Source organism: Schistocerca americana, chromosome 2 (assembly GCF_021461395.2).
Source record: "Schistocerca americana isolate TAMUIC-IGC-003095 chromosome 2, iqSchAmer2.1, whole genome shotgun sequence".
NCBI classification, from domain to species: Eukaryota; Metazoa; Arthropoda; class Insecta; order Orthoptera; family Acrididae; genus Schistocerca; species Schistocerca americana.
The window spans coordinates 465,121,310-465,143,138 of record NC_060120.1 but is presented as its reverse complement, the minus strand read 5'-3'; the positions used below and the strand labels follow the sequence as shown (position 1 = coordinate 465,143,138).

Genomic DNA, 21,829 nt, shown 5'->3' with positions numbered 1-21,829 from the left:
CCTCCCTTTCTCAAATACGAAATAATGCAAATGGCTCTAAGCACTATGGGACTTAACATCTGAGGTCATCAGTCCCCGCCGGCCGGGGTGGCCGTGCTGTTCTTGGCGCTACAGTCTCGAACCGCGTGACCGCTATGGTCGCAGGTTCGAATCCTGCCTCGGGCATGGATGTGTGTGATGTCTTTAGATTAGTTAGGTTTAAGTAGTTCTAAGTTCTGCGGGACTGACGACCTCAGATGTTAAGTTCCATAGTGCTCAGAGCCATTTGAACCATTTCATCAATCCCCTAGATTTAGAACTACTTAAATCTAACTAACTCAAGGACATCACACACATCCATGCCCGAGGCAGGATTCGAACCTGCGACCGTAGCAGAAGCGTGGTTCCGGACTGAAGCGTCTAGAACCGCAGCGGCCGGCTTCTCCATTAAGAACTTGTAGTCATAGAGTTGCTCTTTTTCTCGGACGGATAACGTGAGACTGAATTCCGTCTAGGTAGGTGTGTGGACGAAATAGATTGTTTCCATGTGAAATGAAGCAAACCGAGACGTAAATGGGAACAGATAAATGAGTATAATCATAACGATGTAGAAAAACGGCGATCTCAGTGCATAGAGCTCACCTCTTTCTACGGCGAGGAAGTTTCTTCTTCAAGCGACTACATATGAAAGCATATGGCACAAAGAACAAACACAGTGCAGGGCAAATAACAAGGTCTACACCGGGTGATTCTAAAATAAAGAACGGACTTCAATTGTTTTTCACAGATAAACTATAGAAGATAGAAACACATTGCGGGTGTCACTGGATAGAGGAAGGTTTAATGTTCATACACAGCTGCGCTGTTGTTTGTAGCGACATAGAGACTGCACCACAAGAGAAATCATTTTGTATGTTACAATTTGCACTAAATCCATTGCTGAAGTGCAACGTGCATTGCGCCGTCGATTCAGAGAGAAGCCGCCTCTGCAAAAGCAGATTTATGACTGGCATAGAAAATTTTTAGAAGTTGGTTGCGTATTCAGAGGGAAGAGTACTGGCCGGCGACGCATATCTGATGAAAATGTCGAGCGTATCCGAGATGCGTTCGCAGGGTGCTCTCGGAAATCCACAAGACGGTCAGGCCAGGATCTTCAGATTCCTCAGACATCGGTGTGGCTTGTTCTGAAACGACACCTAGACACGAAGCCTTACGAGTTGCAGTTAGAAAATTGCAGCAATTGCGTCCCTGCGATCATAACAGAAGGCACGAATTTTGCATTTCAATTCTCGAGGATAATTTTGCATTTCAGTTCTCCAGGATACGCCAAAGGACACTTTTTTCTGAATGACTCATCTTTTCGGACGAATTGACGTTTCATATGTCGGGTAAAGTAAACTGCCACAATGTAAGAATTTTGGGGGTCACAAAGTCCTGGGGCCGGCCGGAGTGGCCGAGCGTTTCTAGGCGCTACAGTCTGGAATCGCGCGACCGCTACGGTCACAGGTTCGAATCCTGTCTCGGGCATGGATGTGTGTGATGTCCTTAGGTTAGTTAGGTTTAAGTAGTTCTAAGTTCTAGGAGACTGATGACCTCGGAAGTTAAGTCCCATAGTGCTCAGGGACGTTTGAGCCATGGCGTCGTCGGTGAACATGAAGGAGACTCTCCGAAACTGAATGTGTTTTGTGCGGTTTCTGTCCATAAAGTTTATGGACCTTCCTTTCTTTCGGAGGAAACAGTGACAGGAATGTCACACCAGAACATGTTGCAAACTTGGTTGTTTCCTCAACTTCACGAAAATTCCAGTGATATCGATTTATGTATGACGGCGCCCCGCTAGATTTTTCACGTTGAGGTGCTGCGTTATCTTAACACCACCATCCTACAACGCTGGACTGGAGGAGATGGACAACAAGATCTTGGTCATTGCTTTTCTGCTCCCAGGTCATCAGACCTCATACTTTGCGAATTTTTTTTTCTGTGGGGGTACATAAAAGACAGAGTCTTAGTACCACCTATGGCAACTACTCTTCAAGAGCTGAGAGAGCGTATTGTTGAAGGTTCCGATTCAATAAACAGAGGCCAATTGATTCTTGTGTGGAATAAAATGGACTACTGTTTTGATGCTCATGTTGAGTGTATGGTAAAGTGTCTGTGCGAACATAAAACTTTGAACGTTCCTCTATCCAGTGGCATGCGCAATGTGTCATTCATAGTTTGTCTGTAATAAACAAATGAAATCTGTTCTTTCTCTCTGAATCACCCTATATATTCTAGACCGCACAAGTAAACAGATGACACGCGTGTTGTTGGTGACTAGTTTAAAATGATACAAAAGTCGGTAAATCTGGATATGCGTAATTTCACTCGATCGTGGGCAGTGGGACACGTGGTAGACAATATAAATGGTAATTTACGTCGGGGAAACGTGTATGCTACACTTAACTATTTCAGTCTAACACTGCAACGGTTATGGACCTCAATTCTGTCTCTAGACATACTGATTTACAGTTTTCGAGGTTTTCTGAACTAGTTCAGGTGAATGCTGGGACAGCTTTGCATAACAGAACGCGAAATGCCTTGCATTGAAAGCAAGGAAGAAAATGGAAACGAGCAGTGGAAATATGATGGTTTTGACATGACACACAGTCGGGCCTCCAGCAGCAGTCTGAAAGAAAGAACAAGTGATTGCCGGCGTTCGTCATTTCACTGAAAAACAGTACAAATACGGCAGGCGTAGTGGCTTGCGAGACAGAGGTGAGAGAGACCCGAATCGAGTTCGCGCGGTAGATCAAAGACTATTGCTCTGGTACAACGCTCCTGTCGTTTTCCACACTCGTTCAGGAGAATGCTGGGCTGGCACTCAGTTTCTGCACCAGAAAATAAGCATATAGGACAAAAATTAATCGCCGCTGGGAGCCATCACGAGAATACCGTGTGTACCGCCTCCAGCTTTGATAATGCGTTCAGTTTGACGAGGAAGTTAGTCGAAAAATTTCTTCAGGTGTAACATACCCGACCGAAGCCACTAACTGATGATTGGATCCCGTAGAGCTAGCAGACTGCGGGGTTATTAACTGTTATACCATACCAGCTGTTGCAAACTGCTGTCCATCTGCTGTTTCTGTGTTGTTCGGCCCAATGAAGATGTACGGTTGTATGAGGGGCTGGGCGCGATGACCAGTTGCGAGGCACTCGATTCCAAAGTTCCAGTGCATACAATTCCTTCCACCTCGTTCGCTCGGAATCAAGCTGAGATGGACTCGCGTTCACTGACAGTGGCAGTCCTCAGTTTTAAACAATTTTATTTATTTATTTAACCTGGTCTGATTGGGGCCATCAGGCCCTCTCTTAGGTCGGACTAGGGTTTCATATCATAGTTAATGAAGAAATAACCGAAGAAATGATAGTTTTAATATGACAACTAGTATTAAAATTGTCATCGACACAGCGTAACATTGGTCTCCAGTTCCTGGCGCACAGGATGTTCTCACGACCACTGTTATTAGGCGGTGTTACATGGCTGGGAGTTGCACACCATCCCCGTGTCCCGTAGGACAATCCTTGTTGACATACCAACACTGTGCGGCTGGTCCCGGCGGAGGTTCGAGTCCTCCCTCGGGCATGGGTGTGTGTGTGTTTGTCCTTAGGTTAATTTAGGTTAAAATAGTGTGTAAGCTTAGGGAGTGACGACCATTGCAGTTAAGTCCCATAAGATTTGAGACACACACACACGCACGCACGCACGCACGCACGCACGCACACACACACATACACACACCACTTCACTGGCATGAGTTACGTCAACAGTGCAAGGTTGTATGACTGCCTAGTTCCATTCTACTCGTACAATATGTACAACGTTCCAAAGCGACCGGTATGTTCTTTTGTTTGATGAATGAGCTTACAGTACGCTTTCACACGAAATATTACAACAGTTTAAAGTTTACGCGGTTCGCAGACAAGACGGCACATACTAGCTCCCTACTTTAAATTAGTTAGCTGACTTCTGTGGCGACAGATAGGGCATCCACTTAATATAAAATTTCACATATCATGAAAACACCACATCCTGTACAATCATACAAACAAACATCAGGAGAGAGAGAGAGAGAGAGAGAGAGAGAGAGAGAGAGAGAGAGAGAGAGAGAGAGAGAGAGACTAATACACAAATTAATACATCTGGAAACACGACGTCGATTTTGATCTGATAACTGCATATTCCACTTGCGAGGTATAGATGCACTGATAATGGTTTCAACGTCGTCCGCCAATAGATAGCGTAATGGCACAGCTACCGTGTTTACCCTTTAGTACGAAATGCTCACAGTCAGAAGGCTCAGTGTGGTGCATACGCGTGAACCAAGTAGGCAACTGTGCCATGGAGACACAGTTGTGCTTTCTACAGCCAAGCGAGTTTAGAACGGAGTCGAATCGTGGCGTCCCGAATGGCGGAATCGTCTTTTCGGAGAACTGCCACAGAAGTTGTACGTGCTGCGTCAGTTGGGCAACGCTGCTCGTATTAGTGGTCACGTGAACATTCTCCACCCGTAGCCGAGGTCCAGGATGTTCACGCAGCACAGATTACCGCCAGGGTCGTCTAGCTGTAAGAGCATCATCGACAGATCGTACAGCTTTCCAGCACAGATATGAGTCCTCGTGAGCCCAGATGTACCGACACATACTGTTGGGAATTGTTATTAGCAGTGGGACTACGGGCACATACAGCTTTAAACTGTCTTCCACTCACGCCACTGCATTGATGTGCATGGCTCGACTGGTGCTGTCAGAGGATCACTCGGAAAATGGAATGGCGCACCGTGGTCTTCAGCGATGAAAGCAGATTGTGCCTGCACGCTGCAAGGTGGCAACCGATGTGCCCCTCCACAATGGGTGCAAGACCCACATTACTCGCCCACCTTACATTCTTAATAAACAACCATGCAGTTTGCAGATGGTTTTGCGGAATTATTCTGAACATTTCTAGTTACCTTCACACCGGAGTAACCAAGCAGGGCAAGTGGTGATTAAATGTTGCATTTCATGCAAATAGCAAATTTTGTAGCAGATGAAAATAATTCAGTTAGCTTCTGTTTCTGTGACTGAGCCACAACAAGGCAACTGCCGAGTGTGGGCTGTTTATACCGGCCTCCACGGGTGGCCCGAGAGAAAACCAACAGACACGCCGCCCCCGGCTGGCGGGAGCCTTTGTACAGGATGGGGTGGGGTGGCACCCTCGTCCCATACCGTAAAACTCAAAGCTGCGATTTCTGCACTACGTGGTAAGCTGGCCCAGACTCAGTTTTTTACGGCCAAGGCGCCGTATTAACACAAAAGACAGGTCTGGCGCCGCTACGCGGTGTTGGTGACGTGCGTTCTTTATACCTTCCTCGCACTCCTCCTCTTGGCGCGGGGTTCTGAGGAAACATTCCCGTGGTTCCATCAGCGACGGAGAAGCCTCGAGAACGTTTCAACTTAAAATGCCTCCCAGAATCTGCCCACTGGCTGAAACTGTGTGAGGTGGGGCGATGATTCCTGCGCACACCATGTCTGGAGGGAAAACAGGGGATTGGAGGAAATTTTGTAGCAAGATGATGATTGGGCAGCCGCTGGTGCTGAGTAGGACAAACAGGCGTTCTTGTTCTGCCTGCTTTAGCGAGCAGTCGTAGTATTCTGTATTATATCCTACGGAGTATGAAGGTAGTAGTTTTGCCTAGGAACACGTTGTTTACCCCGATCGCGCAGCGTCTCAGTTGCAGCTCCGTCGGTCATCTACACAGCAACCCATCGAGCAATGCAGGCAATCGACGGAAACACTGGGTACAGCTGCAGTTATTTCTAGTAAATATACGCAGCACCGGGTTACTTTGATCAGCCTTGCTCCATCTTGCCGGCCGGAGTGGCCCTGCGGTTCTAGGCGGTACAGTCTGGAACTGAGCGACCGCTACGGTCGCAGGTTCGAGTCCTGCCTCGGGCATGGATGTATGTGATGTCCTTAGGTTAGTTAGGTTTAATTAGTTCTAAGTTCTAGGCGACTGATGACCTCAGAAGTTAAGTCGCATAGTGCTCAGAGCCCTTTGAACCATTTTGCTCCATCTTGCTGGAGCGATAGAACTCGCGACATTTGATTACCAGTTGGCACCATTCATGATCGCCACTAGAAGTCATTTTTTTATGGACTTGTGACCGGATATACATAGAATTTTGTTCAGTACATCTGGGTAGGGAGAATGCGAGCCGTCACAGAATCTATTTCAAAGTTTACTGTGTAGATTTTAACTGTTCTCTTCTTATCACTTGGGGAAAACTTTTAGTAACAATCTAATAGTTTTCTCTCTTCTCAACTCAATAAATTCAATACTTACTCTGATCCTCACAGCGCTTATGTGTTCATAATATGCGTTCCTTGGCTCCCATGAATCATTAATTTTGGAGGGTTATAAAAAAAGGTAAAGATTTACATAATCTCATATGATGAAACTGGTCACACTCGAGTTAGTTGCAAAGCTGGGTGAACATAACAATGTCAGATAGAGTACTGTGCAATTAAATATACTCCTCTCTTGGGTTAATTATTTGAATTTCGAGTCTAAATTGCAAACATTTGCATAGTAAATTGTAACTTTCTCGTGTCGACTCGGTGGCTAGTTACCATCGCAAGTGACGGTCGTTTGCAAAAATGGTTCAAATGGCTCTGAGCACTATGGGACTTAACACATGAGGCCATCAGTCTCCTAGACTTAGAACTACTTAAACCTAACTAACCTAAGGACATCACACACAGCCATGCCCGAGGCAGGATCCGAGCCTGCGACCGTAGCAGCAGCGCTGTTCCAGACTGAAGCGCCTAGAACCGCTCGGCCACAGCAGCCGGCGGTCATTTGCAACGTTCGACGTAGACCTGGTGAGCGCTGTCTCGTAGAGTGCATTCGCCCAAGTCACACTAGTCCTATCCCAGGCCTAATGGTCTGGGGTGAGATAAGCTACAACTAACGTTCACCTTTGGTGTTTCTGGAGGGGTCGCTAGCCAGCGCTCGATACGTGCAGAATGTTGTTAGACCAATTATTTTGTCGTTCTTGCAACAGGAAAGTGATGTGCTGTTCCAACAGGATAGCGCTCGCCAACAAGCTGCCCGCGAAACTCAAAGTGCTCTGCAAGGCGGCAGCAACTTCCCTGGCTAGCACGATTTCCGGACTTGTCTCCAATCCAGCACGTGTATGATATGATGGACTGAGAAAATATTCGTGCGACTCGTCAACCAACAACTCTTAAGGAACTACATGAACAGGTGGAGCACCCGTGGCATAACGTATCCCAGATCGGTATTCGCCATCTGTAAGATCAACTGGATGCCAGAGTCAGCGCCTGCACTGCCGTCCGCGGAGAATGTATCACATACTAATACGGGTGTTTCAGCACCTGGAACCTCAGAACAGCTTGTGCTATTGACCTGTAAATGTAATCATTTCACGTACTCCACATGCACTGTTGCAACAAGAAAGTTCGAAAAGTGTGCACTATATTTTTCCGGCCAGTGTATACTGTATTGTGCCTTGCATGATATTTTAATGTTACAACTTGCCTTTTCTCGTTGTTCAATTATTTAAGAATAGAGGTTGCTTTGTACGGCTGCAACGCAGTGGGTACACCGGTTCCTGTCAGATCACCTAAGTTAAGGGCTGTCGGGCGTGGTCGGCACTTGGATGGGTGACCATCCAGGCCGCCATGCGCTGTTGCCATTTTTCGGGGTGCTCTCAGCCTCGTGATGCCAACTGAGGAGCTAGTAGACCGAATAGTTGCGGCTTCGGTCAAGAATACCATCATAACGACCGGGAGAGCGATGTGCTGACCCCACGCCCCTCCTATCAGCATCCTCCTCGGAGGATGACACGGCGGTCGGATAGTCCCGATGGGCCACTTGTGGCATGTAGACAGAGTGGTGTTTTTTTTTTTTTTTTTTTTGGCTTTGTACGGTGTTAGAAATTTGTGAAGGCTACTTTTGGACAGGGCATCGAAAAGTTGTCAAACGTTTGGGAGCAATATCCGCTTGTGGAGTGTGCGTTTGTATGGTGTGGAGAGACTACTTACCTTGTCGACGGCCTCGTCGACGCTCTGCAGCGTCTGCAGCCGCTTGGTCATGAGCATGTCGGTGAAGCGCCGGTGTATGGGCTGCATGTGCGGCGTCACCCGCAGGATCCACTGCTTGTCCGGGTTGGGCGCGTAGTCGTAGGCCGGCGTGCTGCAACAGCCAGGCGGCAGCAACGTCACCACGGCTCTCTCTCTCTCTCTCTCTCTCTCTCTCTCTCTCTCTCTCTGTCTCTCTGTCTTCCCCATCTTCCCCATCAAACACACACACACACACACACACACACACACACACACATTCCCTGCCGTATTCCACATTCTTTACTATTCTCCCTCATCCAAATGACAAGATAGTGTCGTTCAAATAAACAACCACTGATATGGGTACCATCAATAACGAATACAGTATTTACTTTGCAGTTCCTTATCGGCATGTTACCGTAGCCAGAAATGTAGATACTAGTGTTTAAAGCCATAAGCATGCAGTACTGATTTACTGAATACTGGCAGCACAGGACCTAACTAACTTGCGGAAGCCTGTAACGACAATTTACTAATTATACTATCACGTACAATAATAATCATAATCATAATTAGTAGTAGTATTACTACCGTATGAAGGTACAGTACCTACACATACAGCGTGTTCCAGAAGGAATGGTTGAGATTCAGGGATATGACAGGGCTATCATTTGAAGTAAAACAGCCTATTAAATATGGGTTCGAAAGAGCAGAGCTTAAAATCTATGAACAGTTCTTCATCTTTGCTACGTCGAAACACATCTCTTCTACTGAACAAGTGTTCATAGCCCATAAGGTATCCATTTTAGAGCCCATGTCTACTAAACTTTTTTTTTTTCTTATGGTTCATACTACCTCCTTCCAAAATGTGGAAAGCAAACATCTTACATTAGAAGATATTTTTTACAGTATCGAAGATGAAGACGTGCTCTTAGCTTTAAAGTATGCGTTTTAGAACCTATGTTTACGGAAATTTTGCTTCGAATGATAGTTCCTGCTGTATCCCTGAATATTGACCATGTCTCCTGGGACAAATTGTGTACGTGGGGACTTTAAAAAGTAAGTTACACGTGACGTCCCGCGTTAAGACCATTGCGCAACAGGAGTTGCTCACTGTCAGAAGATACTATTCGCTATCGGTTTCCTGCACACTCAGTTCTGCTGTGGTACGGATAACAGCTGCATCACGGTGTGCCATTTCGGACAGTACTATTCTTGTAGGCAAAACGTCTGAGTTGCACTCAGATTCACAGTGAAACTCTGGCAATATATGGTGGGATTTGATGGACTGTAATAATAATGAAGGCAAATGCTCTTGGACGAGACCAACCGTGTGTGACGATACAGATAATAAATGTTGAATGCAGAACCTAAAACTTTTTGCTCACTCGTGAGGCCCCAAATGCAATTGCATGAATAATGTTTTTGTAGCCGGCCCATGTGGCCGTGCGGTTCTAGGCGCTTCAGTCTGCAACCGCGTGATCACTACGGTCGCAGGTTCGAATCCTGCCTCGGGCATGGATGTGTGTGATGTCCTTAGGTTAGTTAGGTTTAAGTAGTTCTACGTTCTAGGGGACTGATGGCCTCAGAAGTTTAGTCCCATAGTGCTCAGAGCCATTTGAACCCTAAATTAAATAGTTAGTTCACAAATAATGATTTTGTCCAGGTAAACATTGCTTTGAATTTTTATGTTACTAATAAATGTAAACAATAAAAACAAAGTACACTTGTGCATTCATAGCTACATCTGATTAGTATTTCTGCCGCTACTTTCGATGTACCTCATCTTATTTGTGTGAAAATTTAAATTTTTATACGCGGAATGTACATTTTGGCCTGTAATTTAAAATTCGTAATATTTATTAAAAAATCTACTATGATGTCCGACAGTCCTCAATGAGACCTATCCACAGACACTTAGTTTGTAAAAACTGCTTAACGTGTTGTCGAGATAATAATTTTTAATTAAACTTCCTGGCGGATTAAAACTGTGTGCCGGACCGAGATTCGAACTCGGGACCTCTGCCGTTCGTGGGCAAGTGCTCTACCATGGATGGTAGAGCACTTGTCCGCGAAAGGCAAAGGTCCCGAGTTCGAGTCTCGGTCCGGCACACAGTTTTAATCTGCCAGGAAGTTTCATATCAGCGCACACTCCACTGCAGAGTGAAAATCTAAGTCTGGATTAATTTTTAATGTTTGTTACCTACTTAAAACGTTTAACTTGAAATAACTTAAAAACTGATGCGTTTTCACTCACGCATTGGTCTTAATTTTGTTTTTGTAACCACGTTACTGGTATCACTGTAAGAAGCTGGGTTCAGTTTCTATTAACTTTAGTGTTATTTGATATTTGGTCTGGCCAGTCAGTTCGGCCATGGCGGCTACCCTTCCGTTTTTCATGCCAACGGCCCGGTTTTTCACGTCAACAGCCGAGTTTTCCAGACCACCCAGCCTTAGCCAGCGTCTGCCAGACCTGCGCTCTAAAATTATAACACTCAGAGTCTGCCAGTCACTGCGCCTCAAATTGTGCCGCCACCTATTGATGACACCGCGGGCCCCTTGCAGCCTGCCTCCTCAGCTGTCAAACACTCGCCGCTTGGGTCGCACCTGCTCCTATCAGGTCGTGCGCACACGGCCACGTCTGTTTATAAAGTTTCTGTCACAGTTTCCGTGTTTTGCCTTCTCAATGGGTCCAAATGCAATGTTGCGTCCAGCCATTGCGAAGCGATGTCAACAATCTGACTAGACCCGCAAAGACGTGGGTGGTGCTGATTCGTCATAGAGTCCAGATCTTGCATTATGCGATTTCCATCTTTTAGGCAAGGTGAGACAACGTCTTGACGATGAGGATGTTCACGCAGCGGCTCTCGGATGACTCAGTGACCAAGGAGCGGATTTCTATCGCCGAGGAATTGAGCAATGGGTAGAACGTTCCGACTTTTGTCTATTGAGACTTGGTGATTATGATGAAAAATAGTGTCATGTATTTGTGTCGATTTGACGTGTAGTGCAGCATTCAGTAAGAGTTATTTACTGCCATAATAATATGGAACTTACTTTTTGAAGTTCTTTGGTTCATACATGTTAACGTTTAAATTTGACAACAAAATCGCACCACTCTGTTTCAATTCACGCTAGTTTTTCAGACCACCTTTAAAAACACGGAGTGGGAAATTCTTCACGCTATCTTTTATTGTATGTTCCTCCACATAAAAACCACAATCAGCATTTTCACAAGAACCCTACTTCTCCATAGCTTGGCCACGTCTCATTGGTCCCTTTCGGATGTGTTTGACCCGTGACTATTATGTCGAGACACGCAGTAAGTAAGTACCACGACATTTGGGCAGCTATCCACATTGGAGTTCTATTGATGCAGAAGGGACTCACTTTATTGGGAGATGAATTTCATGGCCAGAATCCAACCAGAATTACACATTGCCATAACTTTTGCCCGTCCTACTACGGAAGAAAATTGATATAGCGCCTTCTCCGTTGGAATTATAGGGAAATCACATTTTATTATGAATCGCTGTGAAGCTGCACTATATACACTGGTGTCCAAAATTAAATCAGCAAACGTAAATTTTGCATAGTCGCGTTAATTGTGCCACAAAACAGTACGAACAGGTGATAGTGAAGTAGAAACAACGTGAAGAATACAGAACATAATCAACTGCAATACGCATAATAGTAGAGAAAAATGTTCTTCGCTTTTTTCCAACTTAACGGATTTGCACACACATTCTGACAACTGGTTAATGTGCTCAGTATGGCGTGTGACCACCTCTAGCACCAGTATGGGCCTGACAACGACGGGACATGCTGTGAATGATGCCATCAATCTCATGTTGAGGCAATAACGCCCATTCTTTCGGCAGAGCTGCTCGCAAGTCTTGGATGGTGGTTGGTGCATGCTGATGTGATGCAACCCGTCTCCTTAATGTATCCCAGACATGCTCTACGGGATTCAAATCGGGAGAGCGAGCAGGCCACGCCATGCATGCAATATCTTCCGTTTCAAAAAAACATGAGATCGAGCATTGTCGTTCATCAATGCGAAGTCTGGGCTCACAGCATCTTGCAACAACCGCGAAAGAGATCCCAAGATCTTCTCGCGGTAGCTAACAGGAGTCATAGCTTGCTGATTCACCTGTACAATTTCATGAAGTGTTCGAGCGGTCAATATAATCCCTGCCCACACCACTACAGATCCTCCTCGATATCGGCCTCCTTCCACAATGTTCCGTTCCCGAAATCGCGCTTCAACTGCCCTTCAGATGCGAATCCGTCGAGAATCACTCTCTAGACCAAATCGAAACTCATCTGTGAAAATAACATTGGCCCACCGTTCGACCGTCAAGGTGGCATGTTGACGTTCCCTTCTGTGAAGACACGCCAGAGGTAAACAGACAGCAGGTCTCCAGCAGTATGGGCCACTCTGCTGAAGCCTCGCTACAACACGTCCACGGGATGCTGCGAGTTCAGATGCAACGTGCAGTGCAATATGGAGGCGGTACTGTCGTGTCCTTGCAGCCAAATAACGGTCCTCTCTTCTGAAATCACACGTGGTCGGCCCTGTGCTGGTCTCCGGGATACAGTTTCTGTCTCCATAAACCGTCGCCTCATCCAAGAAACAACAGAACGATTCACATCGGGCCACATCATTCTGTGACTCTCGTGCTTCCATTATTCCTAAGGCCCTCCACAGCAGAGAGACTGTAGGCGTCTTCTCTGTGCCATGCTGCACCGTCTGTGACCGTGTACACAGCGATTGTGGATGTGCGACTACCCACAAACATTGTCACGCTTGACAGGTGACCTGACGTCATTGCTGGCGTGGTTGTTCGTTGATCGGAATGCTGCCTTCCGTGTAGAACACGATCGTAACGACACTGTTTGACAGTTTGTAGATTGTATCACGAATTAGAGACAGGACGGGGAAATAGCAGTTTGTTGCTTTAATTTTGGGCACCAGTTTAGCCGTTGTATTTCCCATACAAAGATTTTCTTCTCAATGTTAGAACGATTATCAGCAGTAAGTCTGTAGCGATTCTACTCACTGAATCGATAGGGAAATTGAAATCAACACGAATTTTTGTTATAAAGGCCTATTTTTCTGAGTATTATCTAACATACTATTTTAAACGAAATGATACGATATGTTGAAACCTTCCAGTGAACCCTTTCCCTCTCCAGTTCAGCCTTGATATTACAGATACTATCTAGATAATTCATGGTTACGCACAATACTAAAACAGATATGGACAATAGTAAAACAGTATTCATTATAGGAGCTATCGCCTGCACGTCACGATGTTCAGAAACGTCGCCGTGTTGGGGGTACGCTTATATTTATCTCTTGCGAGCGACATTCATTCCAACAGCCGTTCGCTTCCCCCCCGGCATCTCGGATTACCAGAGCTGAAGTAGTCTCGTAAATAACAATAAGGGAGCAAGTTTTGCAGCAAAAGGAAATGCGGCTGGGTTACCGCGAACATAAAGAGGGGAACAACGGAGCCACGCGCCTCGTGGAAGAGGGAGGAAAGAGCGCGAAAGCGCAAAGTGGTAAATATGGTGAATGCAGGAGGCGGGCAGCGGGGGCGAGGATACAGCACGGAACGACGAGGGGTAGTGCGTGGTTGGCTGCGTCAGCGCTGAGGCGTAATGGCAGGCAGTAGGGGAGGAAACGCCACAGGCGTGCTCCCTTATGAGACGAAGGCCTGCCAGCATTCCGCTAACTAATTCCTCAATTGATTAATGTTGAAGAGAAGATATGCGGCTTCTCCAAGCATTAAGTTGACGCCCTTGAGTGAGCAGTAGCACGTAAATTAATGGGCTACTTCATAAGGCAGTATTTTTAAAGCAGGGTTCAGGGTTCCACAGAGCACAGAAACAATTTAAACGAAAAACTGAACAATATCAGGCAGGATTCAGACTAAGTCGTTCGTATCCAGAGCAAATCTTGAACCTAACACTAGACCTCCCAGTAGAGGTCAAAGAACCACTTCCTATTTTGACATGCGAATTTCTTCGGTGGTTAAAATATACACATCAAAAAAAGTATTACATCACCTCGGTTAGGAGAGTTCCGGAACCTATACAGACAATTGGAATAGAGATCAACATAAACATTTCCGCGCTTTTTATTGCTGATGAAAACCATACATTGCATGTTGTACCACCATACAGCGAGACCTTCAGAGATGGTGGCCCAGATTGCTGTACACACCGGTACCTCTAATACCCATTAGCATTTCCTCTTGCATTGATGCATGCATTTATTCGTCGTGGCGTGCTATCCACAGGTTGAGCAAGGCACTGTCTATCCAGATTGTCCCACTCCTCAACGGCGACTCGGCGTAGGTCCCTCATAGTGGTTGGTGGTCAAGTCATCCATACTCAGCCCTTTTCAGTACATCCCAGGCATGTCGATAGGGTTCATGTTTGGAGAACATGCTGGCCACTCTAGTCGGGCGATGTCGTTATCATGAAGGAACTCATTCAAAAGATGTGCACGATGGGGGCGCGAATTGTCGGCCGTGAAGACAAATGCCTCGTCTAGAAGCTGCCGATATGGTTGCACTATCGGTCGGACGATGGCATTCACGTATCGTACAGCCGTTACGGCGTCTTCCATGACCACCAGTGGAGTACTTCGGCCCCGCATAATGCTACCCCAAAACAGTAGGGAACCTCCACCTTGCTGCACTCACTGAACAGTGTGTCTAAGGCATTCAGACTGACCGGATTGCCTCCAAATACGTCTCCGACGATTGTCTGGTTGAAGGCATATGTGACACTCATCGGTGAAGAGCACTTGATGCCAATTCTGAGCGGTCCATTCGGCATATTGTTGGGCACATCTGTATCGCGCTGCATGGTGTCGTGGTTGCAAAGCTGCACCTCGCCATGGACGTCGGGAGTGAGGTTGCGCATCATGCAGCCTATTGCGCACAGTCTTAGTCGTAACACGACACTTTATGACTGCACCAAAAGCATTATTCAACAACCGTAGGCAGCGGTCATCCACTGCAGTAGTAGTCCTTGGGCGGCCTGAGCGAGGCATGTCATCGACAGTTCCTAACTCTCAGTATCTCTTCCATGACCGAACAACATCGCTTTGGTTCATTCCGAGACCCCTGGACACTTCCCTTGTTGAGAGTACTTACTGGCACAAAGTAACAATGCGGACGCGATCGAACTGCGATATTGACCATCTAGGCGTGGTTGAACAACAGACAACACGAGCCGTGTACCTCCTTCCTGGTGGAATGACTGGAACTGATCGGCTGTCGGACTCTATCCGTCTAATAGGCGCTGCTCATGCGTGGTTGTTGACATCTTTGGTGGGTTTAGTGACATCTCTGAACAGTCAAAGGGACTGTGTCTGTGATACAATGTCCACAGTCAACGTCTATCTTCAGGAGTTCTGGGAACTAGGGTGATGCAAAACTTTTTTTGATGTGTGTAGTTTGTTCCTGTGACGTTACGAGTTTTATTTCTTTTAGACGAGGTTCAACTTGTCTAAATTGTCTTGCTTTGTAACTACAAATTTGTAAAATAATTACATATTTACCATTGGTTCCCGACGGTTGTCAGTTAACTGCTCCTCACTGAAATGCATTTTACGTAGTTTATTTGGTGCTTTTGTTAGCCAAAACTTATGAAATGCGGACAATACTGAGCGTAACAGTTCTTTCTGTCTGTTTGCCATCCCTAACAATTCTATTGTAAGCTATAAGGAATTGTTGTCGCGGATGTGGGCTTTCTGAAGCCGAAAGTAAAGTATTCGCTGCTCACAGATGTTCTGAATGGTTTTCATTATTTAGGATAAGCTGAAACGAGATCTGCGGATTCTATCCTGGGTGAACATATTACGCAACACCTCGTGGATCTTACTTACGAAAGTGGAGAAATGTTACATCAGATAGCTTTGCAAAGCTGGCAGAAGAACAGAAATGAAGATATAAGCATTGTTGCACTTTGAGCACGAACAGAAGGGAAGTGCCACGATCTATGAGAAAATGGCAAGACACGCTTCACTGAATTGTTAGTAGGTTTGTGACATTACTTTAACATCTCAATAAGCAAAGACTAAGAAAAATGTGCCTTTTATTAATTCTGTGCACTCCAGTGTAACAGTCGATGAAACAGCACAAAAGAAAACTCCAGAAATAATCAGTTTTTATAAGAACACTAAATTTAGTATAGGTGTGGTAGTTCAAATGTCACGCAAATGTAGCATAAGAGTCATGACGAAGTGCTGCCCCGTACATGTTTTCTACAACGTTCTACATATGATATGATGAAGTTGGCAACTGGCTGTGTCATCTCTCGGTCGTTTTTTATAAAGTCTTTTATAATGAAAGTCGTAGAAGAATCAGGAATTCTTGCTCTCAACGATTACAGACTCCATTTATTTTGAATGCTACAGAGAAGTTGTATGTCTAAGCAAAAGGACAGGCAAACTGTGCAGTTGTGACTCTTAGTACACGTAGTTCTCCATATAGATGTGTCTAGTAAAACACTACGTATTTGTTAAAAGATAAACATTTAATTAGTCAGTAGCTACGCAATAACATTTTCACCTGTTGTTACATGATGTAAACACCAACACTAAAAGTATAAGCACTTTTATTTGCCTCTAATACGGCGGCACTTATTTTTGTATTGTTTAACGCAAAGGTAAAATTTATGAATTTCAAATAAAAATGTACCGACATTATTATTATACATGAAAAAAATAATAAAAGCAATATTACAGACAATAAATAAGAAATATCGTTACATTTTGTAAAAATGGTTAAAATGCAATAAAAACCTAAGGGGTCAATTGACATCCATTGGGCATTCTACGGATACTTGGAAGCTGGGCATTCTAGTGCTAAAGCTAATTCTAACACATTAGAGAATTTGTAGCAAAAATTTACTCTGCACGTTAGGTTACTTTAAAAAAGCGTTTTACTCATTTGGGCTTGAACACTTTTCCCAGGGAAAGGTCAAGATCATACAACCATAAAACTGAGAGATAAAAAGTCCGAGGTTAAATTTATGGGGGAAATCTCAGATCCGTTTTAAATCAAAACGAGAGGAAGACAAGGAGATGGGCTGTCTCCATTACTTTTCAACGGTGTCCCTGAGAAAGTGATTCAAGAATGGCGCGAACAGAAACCAGCCCGTCGTTTCGGGTAGAGGGCAGTTATCTACAGATTTTCTAGGACTTGCAGACGATTTAACAATATTAACTCGTGACATTTCAGCAGCCCAGCATCAGACTGAACTCTTGAAAGGAGCTGCAGAAAAAGCCGGTCTCCATATACTGTATCTTTTGAAAAGACAGAGTACGTGATGTACAGCAACCAAGCTCCAAAATTTATGGGGACGAAATATGGAAAATTTATAGGCGCTGCAGTCTGGAACCTCGTGACCGCTACGGTCGCAGGTTCGAATCCTGCCTCGGGCATGGATGTGTGTGATGTCCTTAGGTTAGTTAGGTTTAATTAGTTCTAAGTTCTAGGCGACTGATGACCTCAGAAGTTAAGTCGCATAGTGCTCAGAGCCATTTGAATAACAGAAATCGTACAGGAAGACAAAAACAGATAGACATGGATATTAAAAACAGTAGGTATACATAAGAATGTGATGGAGCCGTTTGGTGGACGGCACATGACACATAAGCAGGGTCGACAGAGCACACGAACGAAGGCAGTCAGTTGTCCACCGAACGAAGGAGCACACCGAAGAGAACGCTGACGAACACTAACGACGAAAAACACTGTTGCACAAAACACTGGCGACGATCTTCGGCGTTGAGAAGGCTGAACACAAAAAGGGGGGGAGGCTGCGACTGGGGGGAGGGGAAAAAGAGGCTAAGCAATACCGAGAATTTAACCAAAAAAATGGGTGGGTGTCATTAGCGGGAGTGGGGAGAGGGAGGGGAGCGGTGCTCTCAAAATCAAATTTTGTCCCGGGCGCCAGTTACTCCACTCATACCACTGAGCAGTAGGATCAGGTGTGTAACAGAACCGCCTGTAGCGCATGGCCGCAGCACGGACGCGAATCAACAATATTGTGTATAGACAGGATTGTTAAAAGGTAAAGTGAAAATTACTTCACACAGAGATGGCGCTGTATCAGTGGAACTTTAATCATGTTGTGGTATATGCTGCGCAACACTTCAGTTTCACTCGATCTGAAGAACGGCTTTTATTTTTTCGGATTTTCGAAGTCGATTTGTATGTGTGTTCAAATGGGTAAACTGCAATACCGTGTCGTTGTAAGTTTGTGTTTCAAGTAGTTCATTGGAAACAGAAATTCCTTCAGCCTTTAGAAGCAAGGGCGTATACGTAACTGCATTTCTCTCGAATGCGTTAAGCATGATGGGTGACTCAAGGCCGGGCCATGTGGCCGAGCGGTTCTAGGCGGTACAGTCTGGAACCGCAAGACCGCTACGGTAGCAGGTTCGAATGCTGCCTCGGGCATGGATGTGTGTGATGTCCTTAGGTTAGTTAGGTTCAGGTAGTTCTAAGTTCTAGGGGACTGATGACCTCAGATGTTAAGTCCCATAGTGCACAGAGCCATTTGAACCATTTTTTTTATGACTCAAAAAAGAGAGCAAACCGAGACGAAACTACTGAGAAAGTGCAAAGTACTTCAGTAGACGATCAAAAGTGAAGTAGCTGACACAGGAGGAGTTTGGGAAGAACGAGTGCAGTATATTTTGGGTGAAGAATTTTCCAAGAGAGATGTTGCCTTTGTGAACGTTATGAGAAAGTTTTGCGGCGATATTCTTGAATAAATGTTTCTCTTTATTTTCTTCCCCTATCATATTTGTTTGCATACTCAAGATTTCTACTGTTTTCTCTGTCTTCATCGTCTGGAGTTAACTGTTCCACTAATATCCGTAGGCCGTGTAGTACTTTCGCATGTAGTTGGCCGGATTACGTTACGGAGACGCGGCAATACAACCGAGAGGCCTTTGTTGAATGCTGAAGCAAATCAAATGCGAAAATGTCTCAGCAGTTTTTGAAATTTTCTAAATGGCGTCCAACTGATTCGTGAGTTTACTTGTTACGTGGGTGAGATCTGTGTCCACCACTTCATATTACTTGCGAGGCACCGAGCTAAGTGACACAGTGATTAGCGCATGGGACTCGCAATCGGGAGGAACGACGGCTCATATCCGCTCCAGGCATCCACGTTTAGATTATCCGTAAGTCACTTAAGGCAAACGCAGGGATTGTTCCTTTAGAAAGGACACGGCTAATTTCCTTCCCCACCCTTCCTTAAACCGAGCTTGCGCTCCGTCTCTAATGACCTCGTTGTCGACGGGATATTAAACACTAATCTTTCTGCTTCCAGCAGTGAGGACGTCTTCGTAACGTCACCTGATCGACTGATATGAATCTCTTGACTTGTAACTTGCTTGAAGATTATACTGGAGCATACGAAAGTCCCTGGTGCCTGAATCGGTATCAAATCACCATAAGCCAAAGAGAGATGCTACATACGATCTTCTTCTAACCAAGTATGTAGCACATGATCCTTCTGCAGAAAAACGTCACTGTATGTACAGTGAGTAAATCATAACAGTTTACAATGAACCACAGTGGTGGTGAGAGACGATCAATTTGATATAGGACACTTACGGTCTATCACTCCGGCAAACAACCTCAAATTGGCATACACATATGCACGCACGCGCTCGCTCTCTCTCTCTCTCTCTCTCTCACTCTCACTCTCACTCTCACTCACTCACACACACACACACACACACACACACACAAAGAGGAATAGTCAATATTCAGGTATAAGTCAGTGAACACTGACTCTAAACTGCATGAGCTATGAGCACTTGTTGGTACAAGAGACGAGTTTCACATCTGCAAAGATGAGCGAATAATATCTCTTAAGGTATGCATTTTAGAGCCCAATTTACTTCGAAAGGTCGTCCCTGTCATATCCATGAATACTACCATTCCTTTAGAAAATGCATTTTAGCCATCAGCTGTTTTATTTAACCTGTAAGTAGGCTGTTCATGTTTTCTCTATGTAAGTAGGCTGTTTATGTTTTCTCTATGTAAGTAGGCTGTTTATGTTTTCTTATTGGCAACGTTACGTAGCGCTCAATATGAAAATCACTGGCTGTGCTGTGTGCAGTCTGTGGCTGCTTTGCATTGTTGTAATACTCGCCATTGTAGTGTTAGGCAGCTGGCTGTGAACAGCGCGTAGCGTTGCGCAGTTGGAGGTGAGCCGCCAGCAGTGGTGGATGTGGGGAGAGAGATGGCGGAGTTTTGAAATTTGTCATGAACTACTATATTTATATATGATGATATCAAGGTAAATACATTGTTTGTTCTCTATTAATATCTTTCATTTGCTAACTATCCCTATCAGTAGTTAGTGCCTTCAGTAGTTTGAATCTTTTATTTAGCTGGCAGTAGTGGCGCTCGCTGTATTGCAGTAGCTTGAGCAGCGAAGATTTTTGTGAGGTAAGTGATTTGTGAAACGTATAGGTTAATGTTAGTCAGGGCCATTCTTTCGTAGGGATTTTTTTGAAAGTCAGATTGCGTTGCGCTAACAAAATATTGTGTGTCAGTTTAAGGACAGTCGTGTATTATTGTTCAAAGGGGACGTTTCATATGTCGACCCTTAGCCTAGGATACCTCACTGGAATCTTCTGATTTTTTCTTGTAGTTTGTGTATTTAGTGTAGCTTTTGTTTATTGCTAGCGCGTAATTGTAGAGAGAATCTCCTTTGTAGTTGTAGTTTTTCATTGTTGTACAGTAAAACAGGTGTGGCATGCATGTAGATTTGCACCAAGTATTTCGCAGCTACGCTTGCAATTAACTAGATATTATTTTCAGTGCTATGTTAATGTGTTCTCCTATTTTTGCACTTCAAATTGTGCTTTTCTGTGTTATCGTGTGAAATATTGTGACAATTATGGCGTGTGAAAAACGTAACACTAGGCTCCAAACTAAACTGAGAAATAATAGTGACGACGAGCGTAGCTTATCAGCGCCGCCGAGTAATGAATTTACTAATGTTCAAAGTAGTAATTTGATAACTGTGCACAGGGAAATGGAGCGGGCGTCAAACAATGGCGTGGACAGTGAAACAATTAGTGAAGAGGGAAGCATTATCGATCGATCGGTCGGCAACAGCTCGCCTCAGGAATCCGAAATGACAGGACACAATTTTGCAAATACTGTAGATTCAGGTTTTGCGTCCTCACCGTTTTCCCAAATGAGTCAAGACACGTTTTCCGCTTGTCAAAATGTGAATGTTGCCGGTGCAAATTCACTGCCGAAAAGCACTGAGGAACATGTTTCAGACACCAGTGCATTGTTATTACAGTTAATGCAACAAATGGGACAAAAGCTACAAAAGTTAGACACAACACTTGAACAAAATCAGAAACAAATGGGACAAAAGCTTCAAAAGTTAGACACAATGGAACAAAATCTTCAAAAGTTAGACACCACACTTGAACAAACACGTGAAGATTTAACTACTGAGTTACATAAAATCGAATCGAAATATCAAAAAGTCTGTAACGACGTACAAACACAAATTTGTGAGCATTTTCAACCTATTTTTTCGCGGCATGAAAATGCATTACAGAATCACGAAGCAGCCATAAAAGAACTGCAAATTATTGTTCATGAAAATCATGAGACCTTGCAAGCTAAATTTGACTCAGTTGCATCTACCGATTCGGTTACGCAACTTGCAAAA

The 21,829-nt window shown here is 44.7% G+C and overlaps 1 protein-coding gene across 2 annotated transcripts in view; it reads right to left on the bottom strand.

Moving 5' to 3' along the window:
- The window catches only part of LOC124588712 (extracellular sulfatase SULF-1 homolog), a 792,368-nt gene that overhangs the window by 147,446 nt on the left and 623,093 nt on the right, over positions 1–21,829 (bottom strand). For both annotated transcript variants that reach the window (XM_047131489.1, XM_047131490.1), the window contains exon 7: positions 8,069–8,219. In XM_047131489.1, coding sequence (XP_046987445.1) covers positions 8,069–8,219 — 151 coding nt within the window. The remainder of the gene's footprint in view (positions 1–8,068; positions 8,220–21,829) is intronic.